This window comes from Phascolarctos cinereus, unplaced genomic scaffold (genome assembly GCF_003287225.1).
Source record: "Phascolarctos cinereus isolate Bilbo 61053 unplaced genomic scaffold, phaCin_HiC Scaffold_4;HRSCAF=312, whole genome shotgun sequence".
Lineage (NCBI taxonomy): Eukaryota > Metazoa > Chordata > Mammalia > Diprotodontia > Phascolarctidae > Phascolarctos > Phascolarctos cinereus.
Genome location: NW_027555847.1, coordinates 512,774,871 through 512,797,683, shown reverse-complemented (window position 1 = coordinate 512,797,683; position 22,813 = coordinate 512,774,871). Strand labels below are relative to the sequence as shown.

Sequence of the window (22,813 nt, the reverse complement as noted above, 5' to 3'; positions counted from 1 at the left end):
GGTACCCTGTCATTGTGGGATAAGAGTCACAGGGCTTAAAATGAGTAAGGAGAAAGAATTATGGTGATTTGGAGGGTTTAGGAATCATGAAACCTTGAAACTGAGTTTGGGTGGAATGACTTGAAGCTAAATGGAAGACCAGAATGATGATTTGCCTTGAAGAATGGGCTAGAGCTGATGGAGGAAGGAGAATTAGAAATGAAGGGAAGGTGTTTTAAGAGAAGGACTGAAGTGAAAGGAGGAGCCCAAATGGAAGGACTACAACTGAAAGAAGGGGGAAAGGACTTTTGAAGATGATTGAAAAGACTAAAGAAGTGAGACAGTTAATGAGACTAAGCAAGAAGTCATTATAATGAAGTTGGATGAGGTTGTCCAGGGGCTAGAAAGTGAGAAGTTAACAAGGCAAGGAAATGAGTACTCTGGTTTGACCCATGAAAGCATTGTGCCACAGCAGTTGTGGAAGGAAGCTACTCAGAAGAGTGACCAAAGACTGAGGATCTCCTGAAACTAAGAAAACAGAGAGAATTTTTCAGGGATACATAAAATAGACTGTGATGTATAGCTTTGGAATTCATCGGTATGGAGATGTTCATTGAACACATGTGGATTGATGAAATCACAGAGAGTGGGTTTCAAGAGAGGGTAGATGGTCAAGGACATCAAAAGAGATTTAAGATGAAAAGAAAAGGGGAATTAAGATATGTCATACTCCAGTAGTTCTCAAGCTTTCTGTTCTCAGGATCTTTTTTGTACTCTTAAAAATGATTGAACTCTCTCTAAAAATCTTTTGCTTGCATTTGTTATTTCCTTCAGTATTAACCATATTGGAAATTACTATTACTAGCAGTAGTAATAAAAATAATATTAGCTTTTGTATATGGTTTAAGGTTTGCAAAATGCTTCCCTAATATTCTCTCATTATATCCTCACCACGGCCCTAGAAAGTTGGTGTTATTATTATTCTTATTTTGCATATGAAGAAACTGAGGCAGATGGAAGCTAAGTGACTTGCCCAGGGTCATACTGCTGGTGAGTGTCTGAGACAAGATTTGAACTCAGGTCTTCCTGACTCCAGATGGAGTGCTCTATTTACTGCACCACCTAACTGTCTCTTTGTTGTTGTTGTTCGGTTGTATCCAACTCTTTGTGACCCCATTTGGAGTTTTCTTGGCAAAGATACTGGAGCGGCTTGCCATTTCCTTCTTCAGCTCATTTTACAGATGAGGAAACTGAGGCAAACGGTGAAGTGATTTTCCCAAGGTCACATAGCTAGTAAGTGTCTGAGGTCATCAGGAAGATGAGTCTGCCTGACTCTAGACCTGGCATTCTATCCACCGCCCCCCCCCCAGCTGCCTGTTCAGTCGTCTAAAACATAGAATATCATGGAAATTGTTTTGACCTCTCAAGAACTACCACTACCCATCCCGCTCCAGACTGTCCTTTGAGATCCGCTGTAGCATAGATAGTATGTCTATAAAAATGAGGTGAGACTAGATGACCTCCAAAGTCCCTTCCAGTAATAGAGACATCTAGAAACTCATAGGAGAGAATAGAATTCAAGAATGGAGCCAACAATTAAAGCCAATAGCTTCAGATGTCTCTCTATATATGAATCTACTAAGTAATGGAAACAAGGAAGGTACACCAAAAGTCCTGCCTGTTGGAAGGAGGTAAATTTGATTCTCTAAGAATCCTTGAGACTTTGTGGGATGAGGCTCATAATCAGGATGTGGCTCTGGAATGATGTACCTTTCTCAAAAGGAACAGGAGATTGTTAAAAATATGAATGGAATGGCATTAGATATTAAAAAGATATGCTGAAAGAAGAAAATCTAGGCACCATAAGGGATAAATATGGCAAAGAGCATTCTTTGAAGTTCAATGGAGTGAGAACCATGAATAATAGTGTCATCAGAATATACTCCAGACAATATGAAAGGGGAAAAAGGGAGTTGATGAAAGGTCTGGGAAACAGCTCACAAGCCTGCCCAGCAGCATGGTATAGTAGTGATGAGAGACTTCAGGTACATGGACACCTATTGGAGTGCTTCCTCACCAAAAGTGCAGCAGCATCTAGAAGCTTCTTAAAATCCTGTAATAATAATTTCCTCTTCAAAAAAAAAAAGAACTGGAGGATCTAATGAGAGGAAACAGTATTCTGATGGGAACCTTGAGGGAAAGCAATCTGTCATAATTTATGATACAGAAGAATCAGAAAGGGATGGTTAGTTAACATCTAGAGAAAGGGGGGGAAAACCGAAAGCGTTAATGACTTTATCAAGAACAAGTCATGCTAGACAAACCTCGTTTCTTTTTTGACAGGTGATTCGAGTAAGAGATCAGTAGAATGCTGTAGGTATAGTTTATCTAGATATTAGCAAAGCATTTGACAAATAGGTCATATTATTCTTGTGAAAAAGATGAAGAGATTTGGGCAAGATGATAGGTAGATTTAGGAAAGGTTGTACTGCCTGACCCAAAGAATAGTCATTAATTATCTGATGTCAATTTAAAAAGAGGTTGCCAGTAGAGTAATTCAGGGTTTGTGGTTCTGTACTGTTTTGCATTTTTATCAATGACTTGGATAAATTCCTTCTTATCAAGCTTCCAGATGACACAAAGCTGGAAAAGTTATTTAATGTGTAGAATGACAGAATTGGGATCCAATAAGATTCTGACAGATTCTAGTCACTACAACATTGTACTGAATCTCATATTATGGAATCAAATAGACATAAATATAAAGTCTTACATCTGGGTTTGAAAAATTAACTTCCCAAGCACAAGATGGGGTAGATATGGCTAAATAGCAGTTACATCTGAAAAACATCTGGAGTTTTCAGCAGACAGAAAACTCCGTATGGGCAGAACTAGGGGAGAAATGTATGGAAACTGGAAGGAAGCAAATTTGTAGGCTTCTTGTAAGGAAAAACTTCTTAGTAATTAGAGCTTTCGAAAAAGCTGTAATGACAGTTGTCTTGGTGGGTTGTGGGTTTCCTCTCACTAGAGCTGTTCCGGCAAAGGCTGAGTGGGATTTTGTAAAAGGGGCTTCTTTTGCAGGTGTGGTCCAGACTACCTGGCCTTGGAGCTCCCCTCGACTCTGAGATTTTGGGATCCTGTAATCCTGTAAAACCTGGCCATTTGTTACTGGAGGTGGTCCTCTGAAGCTTGGCAAACTAAGAGCGTCCATGATGGGGCAGAGAAATAGAAGATGGGTTAGAGGTCAATTCTATGGCTTGAAGGTTTTTTCTCCATGTCCTACAGGAAAAGCATCTGCAGTCATTGCTTATGCATTTATTTGACTGCTGGTTTTCAAATAAGGTGAGAGCTTAGCCTGACTGGAAGGGATCCCACTGTTTGCACCACATGGGGAGATATTTTAGGGGAACTGTGTGAAGTGCCAGCCAGCAGCAACATCCCCCTGATTCACATCCTGTTCTGCAAGGAAGTTTTTGGTAAATGCTCAGATTTGGATTTTGTGCAGCGACACCCTTCTAAGCCTAAGGTTTGAGCAGGAATATTAATGTTGGCAGTCATTGTGCTTCCTTCTCCAGCAACGAGAATAGTCATTACAAACACAGAGTTCCAGAGTTGGTCAAGGCTTTAGGGGTCATTTCCTTCCACTTACACTTGAAAAAGCTCTTCCAGCTACATTCCCAGCAAATAATTGTCACCATTTTTGCTTTGATTATCTCCATTGATGGAGAAGCCCCACTCCTCACCCTAGCCTCCACCCTGGGCTGCTCAGGCAGCCTGTCCTACATTGAGATAGCTCTAATTATTAGGATTTTTTTTTTTAAACCGCACTAGCCTGACACACAGTAAGTGCTCGGTAAATACTTGTTGACAACTTACATTAAGCCCAAGTCTGCCTCTCTGCAGTTGTCTCCCATGACTTCCATTTCTACCCTCTGGAGCCAAGTCAAACAAATCTAATCCCTCTTCCTAGAGACAACCTTTCAAATGCTTAAAGATAGCTATCAGTTCTTCTTTTCTTTTGACTAAACATCCTTTGTCCAGTCTTGATATGACATAGTATCTTATCATACTGATAACTTTCCTCTGGACTCACTGTAGTCATCCTTCCTGGTATGGAAAGCCCTCACTGAGTAATATCCTGCAGGTTTGGTTTTACCAGGTACATTGCAGTGGTACAATCTCCTCTCTAGTTCAGTATACTGTGCTTCCATTAGTACAACCCAAGACTACCCCAGCTTTTTTTGACTGCCATGATGTATTGCTGACTCATTCAACTTTCAGTTAATGAAAACCCCTCCAGGAACTTTGTCACATCTACTATTTCTCTTATACTATATCAGGGGTGGGGAACCTATAGCCTCGAGGCCACACAGACCCTTTAGGTCATCCTCAAGTGTGGCCCTTTGACTGAATCCAAATTTTGTAGAACAAATCCCCTTAATAAAGGGATTTGTTATGTAAAACTTGGACTTAGTCAAAAGGGTGCACCCAAGGACCTAGAAGACCACATGTTCCCCACCACTGCACTACATACTCATATAGCTGATTTTCTGAATCAAAGTGTAAAGCTTTTATATTTATCCTTATTACATTTTATCTTATGATATTTAGCCCATTGTTATAACTTGTCAAGATTGGTGCCTATCTCTCCAGGACCAAATTATAGTAAATACTATATATTTGTATAATTGATATTCTGGGTCAAAGTATAAGGCTTTTACATTAATCTCAATTAGATTTCATCTTACAATATTTAGCCCATTGTTATAACTTGTCAAGATTAATGCATATCCCTCTCTGGGACCAAACTGTAATAATCTCATCTCAGTGGATGTACCTAGGTGGTACAGTGGGTAGAGTGCTGGGCCTCAAGTCAGAAAGACCTCAGTTCAAATCCTGTTTCAGACAATTACTAGCTTTGTGACCAATAAACAAGTCATTTAACCTTTATGAACCTCAGTTTCCTCATCAGTCAAATGGGGGTGACAACAGCACCTACCTCTCAGGGTTATTGAGAGCATCAGATGAAGTGATATTTGTGAAGTGCTTTGCAGACCTTAAAGTGCTATATAGATGCTGGCTACTATCATTCATTCATTCAGCCAGACATTTTTAAAGCGCTTACTACGTGAGAGTGCTTATACACTTTTGGGCACTCAGCAAAGAGCCTTCCTCACAGCAACTCTGTGACAGAGTGTTAATAGTAGTATAATTGTATAAATGAGGAAACTCGGGCCCCCAAAGCAGAGGTCACTTGCTCACAATGACACAGTAATATGTCTTTTGCCCCCAAGATCGGTGTTGTTTCCAGTGTATCACATTGTCCCTCTGCAAAGAAGTGATAAAGTCACCAACCTCTTCAAAGAGTCGTAATTCCTTTCTGAATTGGAGCATTGCATGGAGTCTCCCTGCTCCCACCAGCTCGATCTGAAGGGACTTCCCAAGAAAGCAACGGGCTAGGAACCAAAGAATTCTGTGGATCTTGTGAAACTGAACTCTTTAGCTCTCTAAGGGAATCAGTGTGTGCAAGTTTGAAGGGAAAGTTTTTGGTTTAGCCTGAAGGTCTTGGCTTAAGCTTAACCGTACTGTTGATTGATATGCAATGCAGAGATGGAGATAAGTACATAAAATGTAACTGTGGTGCGGGGGAAAAAAGGGCAGACAAAAGAAGAGGCTTGAAAAGCTTATGTTTTCTCCAAGTGTTGGAGTTGGTGAGGAAAATACCAAATTAGTGGGTCTTGATCCTGATTTGTGAGTTTACAAAAATTTAGTGGATTTTGTTAAAATGATACCTAAGAAGTCTAACCAGTATAATTTTTGTTTATTGTTAAGCACTATTGATATTATACCTTCAGGCCAATGCTGCACCATATTCCTCCTCTACTTTCTTTATAAACAGATTCCTATCTAAACATGTGGAGGATGGGATGGATGTCTTACCCAGGGCATTGGGAAGATTTGTAAAGTTTAAGAATTATGTTAAATTTTAGGCATTAATGACTTTAATCAGGCAAGAGGTCTTAAATATAATTTATCTATAACAACGGAATTGAGAAGAAGACCATAATTAATTCATTAATTTTCATTATTAAGCTCTTGGAGAACAGTGACTATTATTACCTTTTTTTTGGTATACCTTTGTCTGACCAAGGTGCTCGATATAAAATGCTTGTTCACTTGATAAAAAGAATATATATGTATGTATGTATGCACATGTATATTATGTATATATATATATATATATATATATATATGTGTGTGTGTGTGTGTGCATGTGTATTATATATGTGTATAAGAAAATAATGGCCCTAGTCTTAACAGACATATATGAAATATGTATATATATATGTATATATATATATATACACACACACACATAAATATATATGTATATAAAAAATGCTCTGTTTGTACAAATCATTCAGGGACACAAAGCCTAGATTATCTTGTTGAATCAACATATATAAACTAATCAAACATAAGCCTTAAACAAATTTTAAAAAAAAGTAAGCAAATACAGATAACAATTTTTTTTTCTCCCAGGCAATTTCAGAATTTAACTTGTTAATACTTGCGTATTTATCTAATAGTAAAGGGCACGTCTTGTTCAAGGACACTTTGAATACATTGTTATTAACTATTTCAAGACAGTATTGTTACTAGCACAGCAGATAAATCTTTGCGTAACTTTTTTTCCCCCTAAATGAGGTTCATGTTTCAGAGCTTCCCAAAGGAATTTTTTTAAAGTTAGTTTTATTAAGTACCAAACTTTCCAGTTTAGACTAGACTCTCCTCTCACCCTGTCTGTGTTTTTATTGTAAAGAGCTTTTGGTACATACTTATCTAGTGTAATCTTAAGCATATTTTTAAACCTTTTTTTTCCTGACAACCATAGATGATTATTGGGCTTAAAGTAATAAAGCACCCTATGTATGTGTGGGGGAAGGGGAGGCATTCCCTTGTCTGGGTTTTATCTTCTGGGCTGAAATCTAGAGGAGATTACTTTTATTTTAAAAGACTCCACAATGTGTAGTTATCATCTATTTGTTCTTTTACTTTGAGCAGCCAAATCGCTCCCTGTTGACTTTTATGTGGTTCTCATCTGAATTTTTGTTGTTACTGTTTAGTCAGTTACTCTTTGTGACCCCATTCAGGGCTTGCTTGGCAAAGATACTGGAGTAGCTTGCCATTTCCTTCTCCAGCTCCTCATAGATGAGGAAACTGAAGCAAACAGGGTTCAGTGACTCCCCCAAGGTCACACAGAGCTAGTAAGTGTCTGAGGCTGGATTTGAACTCAGATCCTCCTGACCCCAAGCCTGACAGTCGATCCATTGAGTCATCTGGTTACAGTTTCTTATAACATGTATGTATTTGTTTAGAAACTTTTAGGCATTTGCCTATCTTGCTATTGTTTTGAAAGCTACTGAAATCATGCTGTTTAATAGCTAGGAGAAAAAAGTGTCTGGTAATTACAAAACAAGTTAATTATTGGTGATTTTAGGATTCTTGATTTACCAAAGGAGTTCAGGAAAGCAGAGTTCAAGCTTTCAGGTGCAACCAACTGTTTGTTCACAGATCTTTAAGTCAGATGGAGGTTGGATAAATATAACTAGAAAATTGTGAGCTACGAACATTCAATTGAAGAAAAAAATTTCAAAAAAAAGCTAATATTTATTTTTTGTTAGTTTATTTTGCTTTATCAACAATCACTTCCATAAGTTTTTGAGTTTTAAATTTTTCTCCCCCTCCCTCTTCACCACCCTCCACAAGACAGCATGCAATCTGATAAAGCCTATACATATACATTCCTATTAAACATATTTTCACATTAGTGATGTTGTAAGAAAGAATTAGAACCAATAGGAGGAACCACCAGAAAGAGGAAACAACATAACTGAAGAAAAAAATAGCAAATAGTATGCTTCGATCTGCATTCAAACTCCATAGTTCTTTCTTTGGATGTGGATAGTATTTTCCAGCATTTTCCATCTGGAGATGTCTTAGATTCTTGTATTGCTGAGAAGGGCTAAGTCTATCAACTTCAGTCATTGCACTACATGGCTGTTACTGTGTACAACATTCTCCTGGCTCTGCTCACTTCACTCAGTATCAGTCTACACAAGTCTTTTCACGTTTTTCTGAAGTCTGCCTGCTTATCGTTTCTTATAGCACAATAGTATTCCATTACATTCATATACCATAACTTGTTCAGTCATTCCCCAATTGATGGGAATCCTCTCATTTTCCAATTCTTTGCCACCACAAAAAGAGCTGAATAGCTAGCATTTATATAATGCTTACTATGTGCCAGGCACTGTGCTAAGGGCTTTGTAATTATTGTCTCCTTTGATCCTCACAAAAACCCTGAGAAGTAGGTTATTATTATCCCCATTTTACAGATGAGGAAACTGAGGCAAACAGGAGTTAAGTGATTTGTCCAGGGTCACACAGCCGGTGACTGCCTGAGGCTATATTGAATTCAGGTCTTCTAGACTCCAAGCTTGGCAGTCTATCATTCTTTTTTTTTTTAATCTACCTCTGATTTTTGGACAACTTGCTTTTTCTGAGTACATGGGTTTTATTAAGTGAGGTATAAAGTATACCAGTGCATTGTTACAGAGAATATGTGTGCAGGTGAATTTTTTGTGTGGCAAAAACTTAACTAAATTTGGCAGCCTTCTGTCCACTTCTAGAATGTAATGCTTGCTTTTAAGTATCAATGATATATAGCTACTTCCTCTTCAGAAATTTTTTCCATTTGAAGTTATCCAAATGGCTTTGGAGTCATTTGTCCATTCAATAAGGTGTTTTTTGTTTGTTCTAAAAAAAAATTTAAATTCATCACTTACCATATGCCAGGCATTGTTGTAGGTAGCCCCTGATTGTGGGGAAAGGGATGGAAATTGTGACTTCACTGCCACAGGGAGCTCCTAGATTGATATCTTGATCGATACAGGTGTAGCGCCTTCTTCCAATTTACAATCTCAGAGAGTTGCCTGTAACTTAAGAAGTTAAGTGACTTGCCACCGAGCCCATACATTGATTGTTATAATTTCTTCAGTCATTCCCCTTCTGATGGTTGTTTACTTTCTTTCCATTTTTTTTCCTACAATGGAAAAAAAAGTGCTGATCAAAATATTTCGGTGTGTATGGGACTTTTTTCCTATTGTTGACCTCATTTGAGATATATAGTTAACAGCATATTCTCTTCATCAGACATCTGAGCTACTTTCTTTGATTGATTCCATATTGATTTTCAGAACAGTTGTACCATTGCTCAGATCCATCAGCAGTTCATTAAAGTCCTCCCTCATCTTTTCACAATACTGACTGTTCCTTTTGTCCTTTTTCTGTTGTTTGGAGAAAATAAATAGCAGCCTGATCTACATGCAACATTGCAGCTTTCTACAGCCCTTTTGGAGATTCTAGACAGGTTTAAGCTCAATACTTCAAATGCAAAAGACTTGGAATCATGCACTGTCAGAAACTTAAAACATGGGACAGTAACTTATAATTCCTATTATGCCCTCTTGGGAATTTGATGTTTAAAACATTAAAGCATGAAACACTTAGTGGAATTGCTCAGTAGACATTTCATCTTTACCTCAACTCTGCGTTGTCTGAAAAACTCCATCAAGTTTTGTTTTTTTCTGGAAAACCAGGCCAAGGATTGGGCTCGTCTTTTTGCTGGTGGTCATCTCCCTTGAGATGGGGCATCTTCCACAGTGCACCTGACACCAAATGAAGAACCTAGGAACTCCCATATTCCTACTTTCTCTACTTTCAAAAAGCCCATCTTTCAGGATCACTGCTCATTCCTGTCACTCAGGCATCATCTATGCTCAGGGAAAGAGAGTGCCAGGGGCTTAGGGCCAGAAGCCCAGGCTCAGACTTGCCTGGGCAGCACATGTGCTCATTGCCACATTTAAACAGTTCACCACAGATGCCAGGGGATGGGAGGAGGGGCCCTTCTCCCCACCCCCTAAGTACTAGAGAAAGAGTCTCATATTGCACGTTTTAGAAAGAATAGAAGAGAGAAGTCAGAAGTTGCCTTTTTAAATTCTACTCACTGGGTCATTTTTCTGATCAATCCTATTTGACACAAACTTTGCTTGCTATAGACATGGACTATAGGCTCAAAGGGAATTGCTTCATCATCCTAAAGCACACTTCCTTCTGCAGTGAGCCAGTTGAATTACTAGAAAAAAAGCCAGGTGGTAACAGCCCCAATGGGGTGTGCTGTAGCCACGGCAGATTAGGGAGAGAGGGGGATTTCCCTCATTATGCAAACATACTCATTTCTAGTTTTCTTTTAAATGCTATTAGATGTTAGACTGAGTTCATCTGCTTATACACTTCTCAAGTTTTGCAGGGGTAACATTCCTTAAAAAATGCAGGAAAGTTTAAAAAATGTGAATATTGATACATTGAACCTATGGGAAATAGGGGATTAGGTTTCTGTGACGAGCAAAAGCAGTAATTATTCCCTAAAGATCGCCAAAAACACCCTTTCCTGCATATAATATTTTATAATGAAATGTCAATTCTGATAATGCATACTTTTCCTAAAACAATAACCATGAAATAACCCATAAAATGCAGTACACAAAATAAAACTGGTGACATGCAAACATTTTTTCGCTAGTAGTTCTCTAGAATTCTATGACCTTCTGTGCCACCATCTCAATAAAAAAAATGAAACCTTGATTTCAGACAATATTCATTTTTTATAATACGTGAAATCTACAGTACCATAAATACTATATAGCAAATACATTTCTTAAAACTAAAACATCTTAAAAATCGGAATCTTACCTTCCCCTGTGTCAAATAGCAGTGCGAGGGTGCTCTGCTGCATACCATACTGCTGTAAACATCTTTTCCTCAGCTACCATCTGAAAACCAAGGGTCTTAAGTCATGGTTGTCAGAAAACACAGAGACTGGAGAGCTCTCAACATTGCCTTAGAGCCACACTGTACTTGGGGGGCTTAATTACAACACAAAACTTGGGTTTTAAAGGCAGACAATGGAAATATACCATAAATGCATGGGGAGCTCTTTACAGTAGGGCGAGCAAGAGCCTGTGAACAACACTAGTAGGATGCCAGCTGCTCCCCAAACTTGCACACATCTGCCTCTCATTTTTTTCCTCTTCTGTGCATAGCCACAAATATGTGAGGTTTCCAACAGAAAGTGAAAATGAGGTTACTAACAAAATCACAGGAATGCCTGAAGTCACCAAAGATAAACATACAGACATTGACGATTGACTATGTACAAGACATAGCCTTCATTCTCTAGCTTGGTATTTGGGTGAACTATTTGTTGAAATTAATATTGGCAGCCACAAATGAGGTGGACAGTTCTTAAATGAGATGTCTCTGGACCTCATTTTCCTCAACTGTGAAAAGAAGGGGTAAAGCTAGATAGTCTAGCAGGTCTCTTAATCTCTCTAAAGTTCCATGGCTTTATATTAAGTCTCTGCTTTTCAGGGATGCCTTTTCTAGTACACGCCTATCTTGGTCTCTTCGAATCACCCTCCTTTCCACTTTATGCCTTAGGACAATTCACTTCTATCTGAGTAAGGCATAAGCATGAAACTTCCTATCAGTTTGTAGTGTGATTTATTTCCTGTTCTGGTGAGGGATGTAGTGTAGGAAAGGTATCACCTAAAATAATCCATTTGGTTATCTGTGAATTTAAAAATCCAGTTAATTGTACAATGTTAATTAAGTTTGTACCATTATGTTTTGACCAAATACCATTGCCTAATTATTAGCCAATTAATGAATTAGCATGGAAAGTCCTATGTTTCAGTTATTACGAGTATGTGAAAAGATGGACAACCTATGAAATATTATTGTAAAATTCTAATATACTTGTGGAAACATGCTTATTCAATGAAAAACACTTAGAATTGTAATGAAGTTAGAAGATTTTAGTTCCAACAAATAGCTTCAGTTAATATCCAGTCTTCCCAGGATCCTTTCTTGCTTCTTAATTTCCTATTTGCCCTTAACATAGAAGTTTGGATTATTTCAAATAAAGTATACTTATTTAAAGTATATTTGTTCAGAATACCACAATGCATTATTACCAAATGCATTGATTGGAATTAAATTACTTCAATGTATCTTTTTGGATTTGGTTTGGTTGGTTTTTTTTTTTGTTAGTGTTAACATAGAATAAACTTTTGACTAAGAGCTTCTAAGGTCTTTTCTTTGCTTAAATGAGTTAGAAAACCTGCTATTCCAGATTTGGAAGTTAGAACAGACATAGCAAAAGATTTAAACACTTATATCTTACCTGACCCTGCTAACCAAAGAAGTTAAAAACTTTGATTGTTACTCCTACTAAAACGCCCACTTTGCATGGAATGTTTGCCATCTTACTGAAGTGAATGCTAAGCATTGTGTTGACAGGAAGAATTGGGGAGCGGGGAGTGGAGAGAGTCAAGGAAGATGAACTTCAACTGTAAAGTATATGTGAAGGGTAGAATAATGCCACTTTATTTCTACTTTGTTCCTTCATCCTGAGAACTCAAAACCCTAGGAGAGCATCACATCACAGAATCTCCAAGTTGGAGGGGACCTCACATGCCATTTGGTCCATTCCAGATGGTATTTCATCTCTACCTCCTGGCTTTTTAAATCTGTCCAGTATATAGATTGTTTGTATGTAGTTTGCATGTTTTCTTCCCCTTGGGTGGGGGACTATGATCTCATTGAGAGCAAGGATTGACTTTTGCTTTTCTTTGTATCCCCAGCACTTAGCACAGTACATAGTAGGTGCTTGAGTAACTGTTTATTGATTATGACTGTGAATTGCATTTATCTTAGTATTATTTGCTTTCTTTTCTTAGATGTGTGATGTAAACTTTTGAGTACTCCTTTGGGAAGAGGTTGGATAAACATCTGTGCCAGATTATGAATTGACATTATAAAAGAGAGAAGTACTATGTTTCACAAGATAAAGTTTAAGCCTTCCTTGGAACAAATCTTCTTATAATGGTAATAGCTACCTAGCTATTATGATTATTATAATGATATAATATTTGTAAAGCACTTTATAAACATTAAATGTTACTAATATTATTACTATCAATCAACAAACAATTTATTAAGTGCCTACCAGACATTCTGCTAAAGCACTGGGGATATAAAAAGTTAGTACTACTATTACTACTACTACTACTACTGCTGCTGCTGCTGCTGCTGCTGTTTGGAATGCTAGGAACCCTGAAATGCAAGTGTACAGGGCGAATCTGCCTCAAAAGAATTCAACCATCCAAGCCTTCTTTCAGTCAGAGTATTGAGGTTTATTGTGTTGCCAATAGAGGCAGGCCATATTCTAAGAATCTGCGCAATTTAATGGGGGTAAGATTGGTACTTTTATACTGGAAAAGACTGTGAGAAAATTTGGATGGGATTAAAAAGCAGTAAATAGCCTGAGGTGGTCAGGAGGTAACAGAGAAGTGGTCTAGATAGCATTAAGGAGGTCAAGTAAGCTAATTAAGCAGTCAAGGGTGGGCCAGATGCCTTGGGTAGAGGCATCAGTGATCTGGGCTACTAAAATGTATGGGAAAATTCAGGAACTGGGTTGTTGTCAAAGACATGTTCTTTTCCTTTTAGAGGTTCAGATCCCATGACCCCATCACTACTACTAGTACTCCTCCTCCTCCTCCTCCTCCTCCTCCTCATATCCTAGGACACCTTTCAACATTCCTAGAGTAAATGTCTATGGGCAGTGTACAGTGGACACAAAGCAAAATGGGCAGGATAATAGAAGGGCAAACTATTGAACATTCTGCTTTTTTACATCAGTCATTTCTGGTTATGACTTCCTTCTCCCTCAGTGAACTTCCTTAGTAATAAAGAAAAACACTTAAGCAGTTTCTGAGAATGTATACAACATTTGATCCACTTAGTATAGGGCAGCGGAAAGAGTCAAGAGTGACTTTGGGCCCCTTTATGACACATATGATCTGTATGATGATGAGCAAAACATTTAGTTTCTCTAAGCCTAAGTTTTCTCATTTGTAATATTGAGATGATAACTTGTAATACTTGTGGGGGTGGAGGTTGTGGACAAAATTACATTAAGTCATTTACAAACCTTAAAGTACTATATGCAATTAAGGTATTATTAAAGTCAAAGAAGTTCATTATGATTTTTAAAATGTTTACATCATAGAATTGGTGTTTTAAACATTACAATGAATATACATATCTGTCATGTTCCATTTTTCCTGGAAAATTTACCCCCAAAGCATTGAACACTGGTCATGTCTTCCCTTTAACCTATCATATTGTTAATGGAAGGACAATAAATAAATAAGCATTAACTCATGTCTTTTTTATATTCCTTTCATTATGTTTGTGGAGCAATATTTGTCTGGGATGATACTAAGTCCTGGGACCTCCTGAACATTATTCTTTGCTTTCAAAGTATTCCTGAGAGGCTGCTTCTTAATTTAGCAAAATAAATGGAAGAGGCAGATTTTGTGATGTCTGATGTGTATAATACCTGAATTCTCTAAACTATTGTTAGGGAATTATGAGTGAGGAATAGGGGGAGGGATAAGAGGATAGAAGTGGGCTGAAAAAAGGGAATTGAATTTGCTATTAAAAAAAACCAAACCTGTAAAAGGAAATTCTTCCTACAGTTGATTTTTCTTTATATTTTTCCAAGATGCTTCTTTACAAAACAACTTTTGACATTATGTCAGTTTGCTATTCCAGAGATTCTTTACATTATCCCTTACATTCATTATGTTAAAACGGAAAATCCATGTGGCCAAAGTTAAACAAACTAGAAAGTTTTATACTGATTGCAATGGACAAGTATAACATTTTAAAAGTAAGACGTCAAAAACTTTGCTTGGAAAAGAAAAAAAAAAGACTTCCAAAGCAGCTTTTCTCTCATAAGCAAAAATGCCTGAGATTATAAACTTACTGGATTTCCCTGACAATGGTGATTCAATGGTTGCTAATAAAAGAAATTATAATTTTTTAGTTAGTATGGTTCAGTCAGTATAGTGTGTATTTGTAAGTATAAGAGAAATCTATATTTTTGATGAAAAAAATCTCTCAAGAAATGTTCACTAGTGTGGTTTTTAAAAAAAAATACCTTTTATCTCAAATTTGGCAGCAACATATAGTATTATCGTTTATCATCTGCTTGGTGCTAATTTGTTAGGATGATGTTAAAAATACTTTCAGAAGCAGAGTTAATAGGGTATTAAAAGTGAATCTGAGAATGCTGACCTACTCAGGGTGTGAAAAAAAAATATTGCTGAATGAGAAAAAATTTATTTCATGCTCGATCAGGTTGGTAACCCTGGCAACTTGCCATTCTACCAACTTGCAAGGTTAAATACCATGACAGAGAAACTATCCCATGGTAATTCCTGAGCAGGGGAGTAAGGCACAGATTAGAACACAGGCAGATGACTAAGGAATTCTGACATGTATTCTAAATATCTCATGTGTTAAATGCACAGCTGCATGATGAAAAGTGCATTTTTATCTAATAACGTAGTTATGCCTGTGCAACTGATTCCCATATCTCCCTCTATCCTTTGATTTTTGCTTGTGAATTCAAACTTTTGCCCTTGGTAAGGTCTCTTTCTATCTGCCCCTCCTCCTCCTTGTTTTTTTCCCTTTCCTCCTACGTGGTTCTCATAGACAACTGCCTTCTATTGAAATATTTTAATACTCCTTGAAATTACTATGCAACACAGAGAGCTTACTTTTTTCTCCTCTTTTAAAATTATTCCATACTCTTTTTCAAACTCCTCTTCATTATCTCCTGAATATGACAGTCACTTCAAGTTCTGGCCAGATACAAGGAAAGATAGAAGATATTTTCTGAAAAATATATTGGACATGATATTGAAATAATTTGTTTTAAAAAGTGTTTTTCAATTATTACTTAATTTGAGGATTCATCTTTATTAGGAAAAAAATTTCCTGGAAACTTTTATAAAGTTAATGGTTCAACTAAATTGAAACTCAGTTGCTGTTCCCCAAACTCTGTACCTTTGTCAAGGTTCCTCCTTACTTTGGAAATATATGCCTTTCTCATTAGTACCTCTTACAATCCTAGCTTCCTTCAAGGTCAGCCTAAGGCTCTTCTCCTACAAGAAGCCTTCCCTGATTCCCCTTTCCTGCCCTCTCCTGCTTGCAATTATTATCAATGTGTATACAAGTTGTATCCTCCCGGAAAACCTAAGCTCTTCCATGGCAGAGAACTTTTTCTTCTTCTATTTTTTGTTTATTTTTGTATCAGTTCAGTAGTTTGGAAACTGCTGTCCATGAACCTAAAAAGAAAAAAAAACTATGTTAATAACTATGTTTCAATATATAATAATATTTCAATAGTTTCTTTTGTAATTCTATGTATTTTTTTAAGCATTTGAAAAGATGCTTCTGAGGATTCCATAAGATTCACCAGACTGTCAAAAGGGTCCATAACACAAAAGGTTAAGAACCACTTCCTGATCTTAGTACCAGCACATAGTAGGACTGCCATAAATTTTGTTGAATCTATTTTCTGAATTTATTTAAAACTTCTTTAAGCATGTTTAGCATATTATGAAAAGTGTATTGAGATCATCCAGGAAAGGATAGAATACTGGGTTTGGTGTTGGAGGACCCAGGTTTAAATCTAGGTTCTGTCATTTATTACTATGGGCGTGATGTGGTTTGGATCTGGACCCCAGAAAGGAAAAACCCTTGATTTTTCCCACTTGGCCAAATCTCTGGCGTTCCCCTGAGGCTATAATCCCATTAACTAGCCTTTCATTGTGGCTATATCCAATCTCCCAATTCTCTGTTACCCTTAACCTAGCCCAGCCTAGCCTAGCCCTCCATTGTCTTACCTTCCTATTGCCTTCCCACCCTTAATCCTAGGTAGGCTCCATTCTCTCTTGGCCAAGTGGTCCAGGTCCCTGGCATTCTGTTGCCTCACTGTGCCAGCAAACTACTTGGCCACTCCAAGATCCCTCCTTTGTGCATATAAGGTCCTTCTTGTCTCCATTAAGGTGCTCAGATTCTTAAAATCTAGTCACAGGCTCAGATTCTTATAATCTAGCCAATAGCTCACTTATGTTCAGACTCCTTAAGAGTCTGGCCAATATGACGGATGTTCTAATAAACCTTGTCTTTGGCTGAAAGAAGGCTTTGGGTCTAATTCTTTCGGACAGGACCCATGGATTGTGATTTTGGGGTCCCAACACCCCTGAACCCCTAAACCTCAACAGGCGGTGACTTTGGGTGAATCATTTATCCACTAGGACCTTCAGTTTCTTCATCTATAAAGTGAAGGTAATTATTTGGACTCTGAGGTCCTTTCTAGCTCTAAACTATGATCTTCAGGTTCCAAGAGAAATCTGAAACATAGACTAGGATAACAAAACTACTTCCTTTAGTAAGGAGTAAATGTACGGCTCAGTGAAGAGTGCTGGGTCTAGAGTCAAGAAGAGCCGAGTTTGAATTCAGTCTCGGACACTTGCTAGCCGTGGGACCCTGAGCAAGTCATTTAACCTCTGTTTGCCTTAATCCACTGGAGAAAGAAATGGCAAACCTCTCCAGTATTTTTGCCAAGAAAATCCTATGATGGGGTTACAAACAGTTGGACACGACTCAATAACAATAAATGTATGATCCATATTTTCTGAGGGACCCATAAAGGGATTTGGAAATTAAGAGGCAACACCTATAGGTAAATCTTTGAAACTCCCTCAAATTCTGGAATTCTACCTGGCCACAGTGGGAGTGGATATGCCTAGCTAGCCCTGCCAAGAATTTTTCCGAGGTGACAGTTCTCTAGAGTTGGAGAACAAAGAAAACGGGAAGCGTTTGCAAGTTAATCAGTAAAGCACTTTTTTGTTGACACAGTAATTCAGAGTGAACTCAATTATTCAAATTGCTAGGTTTTTCTTCTGCCTCAGGAGCTTGCCTATTACTTAGCCTTGCTACTACTGAATACCACAGTCATTTTCATCCCTGATTTCATACTGCCTGCAGCCTCATCCCCAAAACACGCATTTTAAGGTCTATAGGGCAACACTCGTAATAAAGTGCATTTTAACTTTTTGAAAAATGTTGTCATTAAAACTTTTAAAGTGGCACTAAGAACTAAATCTGAGATTCAAAACTGTTCCGGTAGGAAGAATTAAGTAGGAATCCTTAAATTAATGAATAAGTGAAACCCATCCTCAGATACTTAATAGCTTTGTAACCCAGGGCAAGTCACTCTGCCTCAATTTCCTTATCTGTATAATGGATATAATAAAGGCACCTACCTCCCAGGATAATTGTAAGGATTAAATAATATAATATTTATAAAGCACTTGGCAAATTTTAAAGTGCTCTGTAAATGTTAGCTATCATTATTATTATTATTATTATCCCAAGCTTAAATGATCTCATATATAATACATAGTTGGTTATGCTATAAATGTAAATGTTTTATAGAAATCTACATTAGCCAGCTAAGTTTCAAAATTGTAAATACTCTAGGTTGTCTTTTTTGTTTTATACAACAACATTAGCAGAAAGTTGTCAGAGTTAGGTTGGTACAAATTAATTGTATATATATATATATATATATATATATATATATATATATATATATATATATATATATAACTGACAAACTGAATAATTAATAATCACAGAGGCCATGCTTTTGTGGTTTTACTAGATCACAGGCCAAGAATCTTCATAGAAGTTGATGACATAAGGAAGAACATGGTGAAAAGTAACATTAAAAATGGTCAAGTTTTAAAGCATTATTATTATAGCTTTCAATGATTTGAGTGACTCTTCAAAAATCACATTTACTAAATTATTACTCTTCCTCCATTTTAAAAAGAAAAATAATTGTCCTTTTAAAGAAATTTGATGTGAAAATTCGTGTGTAGTTGAGCTAAATTAAAATCATAACGGTTGGGAAATGATCATGGACCTATGATTTAGTTGGTATGGAAACCTTTTTCATAATTATGGATTATAACCCATCTATGGCTTCTGGTTTTCTGAGTTTCAGAGAAGTTAAATGACTTGCCCACGGTCACACAGCTATTAAATGTTGGGAGAAGGGGTTTGAAAACAGGTATTCCTGGCTCCAAATTGAGCACGTCAACACCTATGTACGCATGAGGCCTTACTTTAGTCTTCCTCAACAACTTTAGCCCATTCTGCGCTTTCACATTCTTTGCCATTATTCATATGCTTTCATAGGATTACAGAGTTGGAGGGGATCTTAGCCTGATTTTACATGAGGAAACTGAGCCCCAGAGAACTTGTGACTTGTCCAATATCACACAGGCAATAAATAAGTGACAGGGCCAAGGATTCTAACCCAGTGAAATTTGGCAGTCATAAGCTATCGTGTTAGAACAGATCTTTGATTCATGTTTCAGATGTAAAAGCTGACCAAGATTTCTAGAGTATAATCCTAATTTGCAGATTATTCATTCAACAAATAGAATTCAAGTCAGCTAATATTTAATAGGCATCTGCTGTGCTAGGTATCTCATAATTCATGCACTTAACAAATGCTTTGGATGGAACAGATAATAATGTGGTAACAGTAAACTCAGGGCAGGATTTTGTCATTCAAGAATCTGAGTTCCATCCTGTCTCTGCTGCTTAATTCCTGTGTGATCTAAGGAAAGCCTCTGTTTGCTTATCTGTAAAATCAAGATAATAAAACTTGTGCAACTTGCCTTCAAGTGTAAGAAAACCACTTTTTAAACTTAAAGTGCTAAAAAAAATTTTTTTTAAAAAGGAATTTTTTGTAGCCTTCTCTAGGGTGGAGTGGGAAGAGAGGGAGGGGGGAAAAGGACAAATCAGAGAGCAAAGAAAAACTTAAAAGGAAGCACAGAAAATAGTGTAATATTTATTACATAGTTAAAAAAAGTAAACAGTCTGTAATGGAAATTCATGGTTTTATATTGAATCTTCTGTTCTGCTGTGTACATGGTAATGTTCTTTTTTTCGTTTGTTTTTTGTTTAAGTTTAAAATGAATAAAATGTTTTTTTTACAAAGGAGTTTGCCTAGGGTAAATAAATGTTTATTGAATAAATAAGTGCTTAAGTTGTATTTCCTAAGCATGTAAACTGGATGGAGATGTGTGTGTGTATGTGTGTGTGTGTGTGTGTGTGTGTGTGTGTGTGTGTGTTATGTTATATTATATTTTAGAGCAGAATCTTAGTTTAATGGGAAAATTTTCAAGTAATAATTTTGTGAGGTTGAAAATGCTGAATGGATAATGAATAATATTACATAATTGTGTTATGTGAAAATATAAATATAACAGATCTTGCATATTTTTTTAAAAATCAAGATCATTAATTCCTTCTAAGTTATTGAATTTGTTGTTTTAATGTTATAAATTTTATTTGATTAGAAATATTTAAAAGAATCAGTATGGTTTAAGTTTAAGTTTTCCCTCCCCAAAGTTTCTTCTCTGTGAAATAAAATACTATCCATTCTTTCCTAGAGCTTCTGCAGAGATTTATTTCCAAGAAAAGAAAAACCAAACAATTAAATTAAAACTACCTCCTAATCATATCCAGATAAAAAATCTCATCACATGCTCAATTGTTTTTAGCTCTGAATGGAATCTTTCATATTCCATCCTGTTTTACTAAGAAATTCTAAAGCCCACAGAAGGAGTTACTATTCTCAAAATAGTAGAGAAGGTTGAACCTTGTTTTCCAAATAGCTGGAGATGTATTAATCACAGCTGATTAAGGATAAAATCAATTATAACAAAAGAACTATGAAAAATAAATGTTTAATATTGAGTTTAAGAATATTTTACATTTTGATTGTTGCATTTTGAATTTTTTTTACTCTAGATCTAGTTCCATTCAACAATCATTTGTTTAGAGGAGAGGGAACGAGGGAAAGAGAGGAGAGAAAGAGAGAGAGAGAGAGAGAGAGAGAGAGAGAGAGAGAGAGAGAGAGAGAGAGAGAGAGAGAGACAGAGAGAGAGAGAGAGAGAGACAGAGAGAGAGAGAAGAGAGAGAGAGAGAGAGAGAGAGAGAGACAGAGAGAGACAGAGAGAGAGAGACAGAGAGACAGAGAGAGAGACAGAGAGAGAGAGAGAGACAGAGAGAGAGTATCAGTAGTTCATGATGAGAAACACTAGGGAGAACATGAAGAACACAGAATGGATACTTTGTTGATGATTGTGGTGTTTGAATTTTGAAAGTGAAGATATATTTTGGGTCATTTGAAACAGACAAAATGTAATTTTGATTGATCCACCTATTGGTTTCAAATGCCATGTCTTAGTTATCTTACGTCTCCTGACTTTCAGGTTTATTTCCTGCCATCCTGAATCTTGCCAGCAATGCTCACATCAGCACCAATGCCACCTGTGGTGAGAAGGGTCCAGAGATGTTCTGCAAACTGGTGGAGCATGTACCAGGACGACCAGTCAAAAATGCCCAGTGCAGAATCTGTGACCGTAACAGTGCTAGTCCAAAAGGCAAGTGTGTGTCTTCTGATGTTTATTGAATTCCCAATAACTTTTTATTAGGAGGTTTTAATTATTGTCTTCACTTTCCCTAATGTTAATTTCTAATAGCATTGTCTGCCATTTTTTAAAAGTTGTAATTATTAGAGGAATTTATATGAAGAATTTAATAGTCACATGCATGCTTTATTTTTTTTTAACAGAACGTCATCCAATCTCAAATGCCATAGATGGTACTAATAATTGGTGGCAGAGTCCAAGCATTCAAAATGGGAGAGAATACCACTGGGTGACAATCACTCTGGACCTAAGACAGGTAAGTAAAGCAAGAGGCATTAATGAATATACCCCTGTCTCAGGTCTCTGTTCTTTCTACTGCTTTTGAAGGAAAACTGCTCACTTTGTCTTATTTTTACATTCTGATACCATTGCTTTGCCATTAGTCACTTAGTACATGAAAATAATATCAATTTCCAATCTCTTTGGAACCACAGAATTATTTCTGGAGAAGAATAAAGATTATGTATTTTGAGATTCTTCAAAGAACCATTTGTTAAAAAGTGTTGGGTTAAAAAGACTTGGGTTCTAAATTTGATTGTTACTTTTTTACCTTTGTGACCTTAGACAAGCCACACAATGTTTGACAAAGAATCCTTTGCCTCAGTTTCTTCATCTGTAATATGAGGGGTTGGACTCATTCAGTAGTGTCAAACCCAAGGATCCTTCCTGTTTACTTAGAAAACCACAAATTAACATTATCTGCATTGTATTGTATTTTTGTTTTGTTAAACATGTCCCAGTTATGTTTTAATCTGTTTTTGGAGGTACTAGGGAGTTGTTTTGACATCTCTGGACTAGATAACCTCTAAAGTACCTCTGAGCTCTAAATTTTGCTACTATAGCAATAGTCATATAGCACACCCTGTGTTACATATTTTTCTACTTCTTTATCTTTGCTCATACCATCCCTTAAGTTTCTTCACCTGTTAAATTCCTCTTAACTTTTAAAATCCAACTCAGAGTCTACCTCCTACATAAAACCTTCCCTAATTCTCCTTGTGCTAAGTGCATAGTGGATAAAGTGCTGGACCTGGATTCAGGAAGACCTGAGTTCAAATCCCACCTTAGACTTTTACTAGCTGTGTGACTGTGGGCAAGTCATTTAACCTCTGTCTGCCTTGGTTTCTTCATCTGTAAAATGGGGTAATAATTGGACCTACATTTCAGGGTTGGGAAGATTAAATGAGATCTTTATAAAGAGCTTTGCAAACTTTAAAGCATTATCTCAATGGTGATGAGGTTGATGATGATAATGTAGTCCTAGCTTCCCCTTCTCT

General features: G+C 36.9%; 1 protein-coding gene across 1 annotated transcript in view; it reads left to right on the top strand.

Moving 5' to 3' along the window:
- Positions 1-22,813, top strand: part of LAMA1 (laminin subunit alpha 1) — a 198,243-nt gene that overhangs the window by 16,633 nt on the left and 158,797 nt on the right. The window contains 2 exon segments of the mRNA XM_020975006.2: positions 21,318-21,488; positions 21,680-21,792. Coding sequence (XP_020830665.1) covers positions 21,318-21,488; positions 21,680-21,792 — 284 coding nt within the window.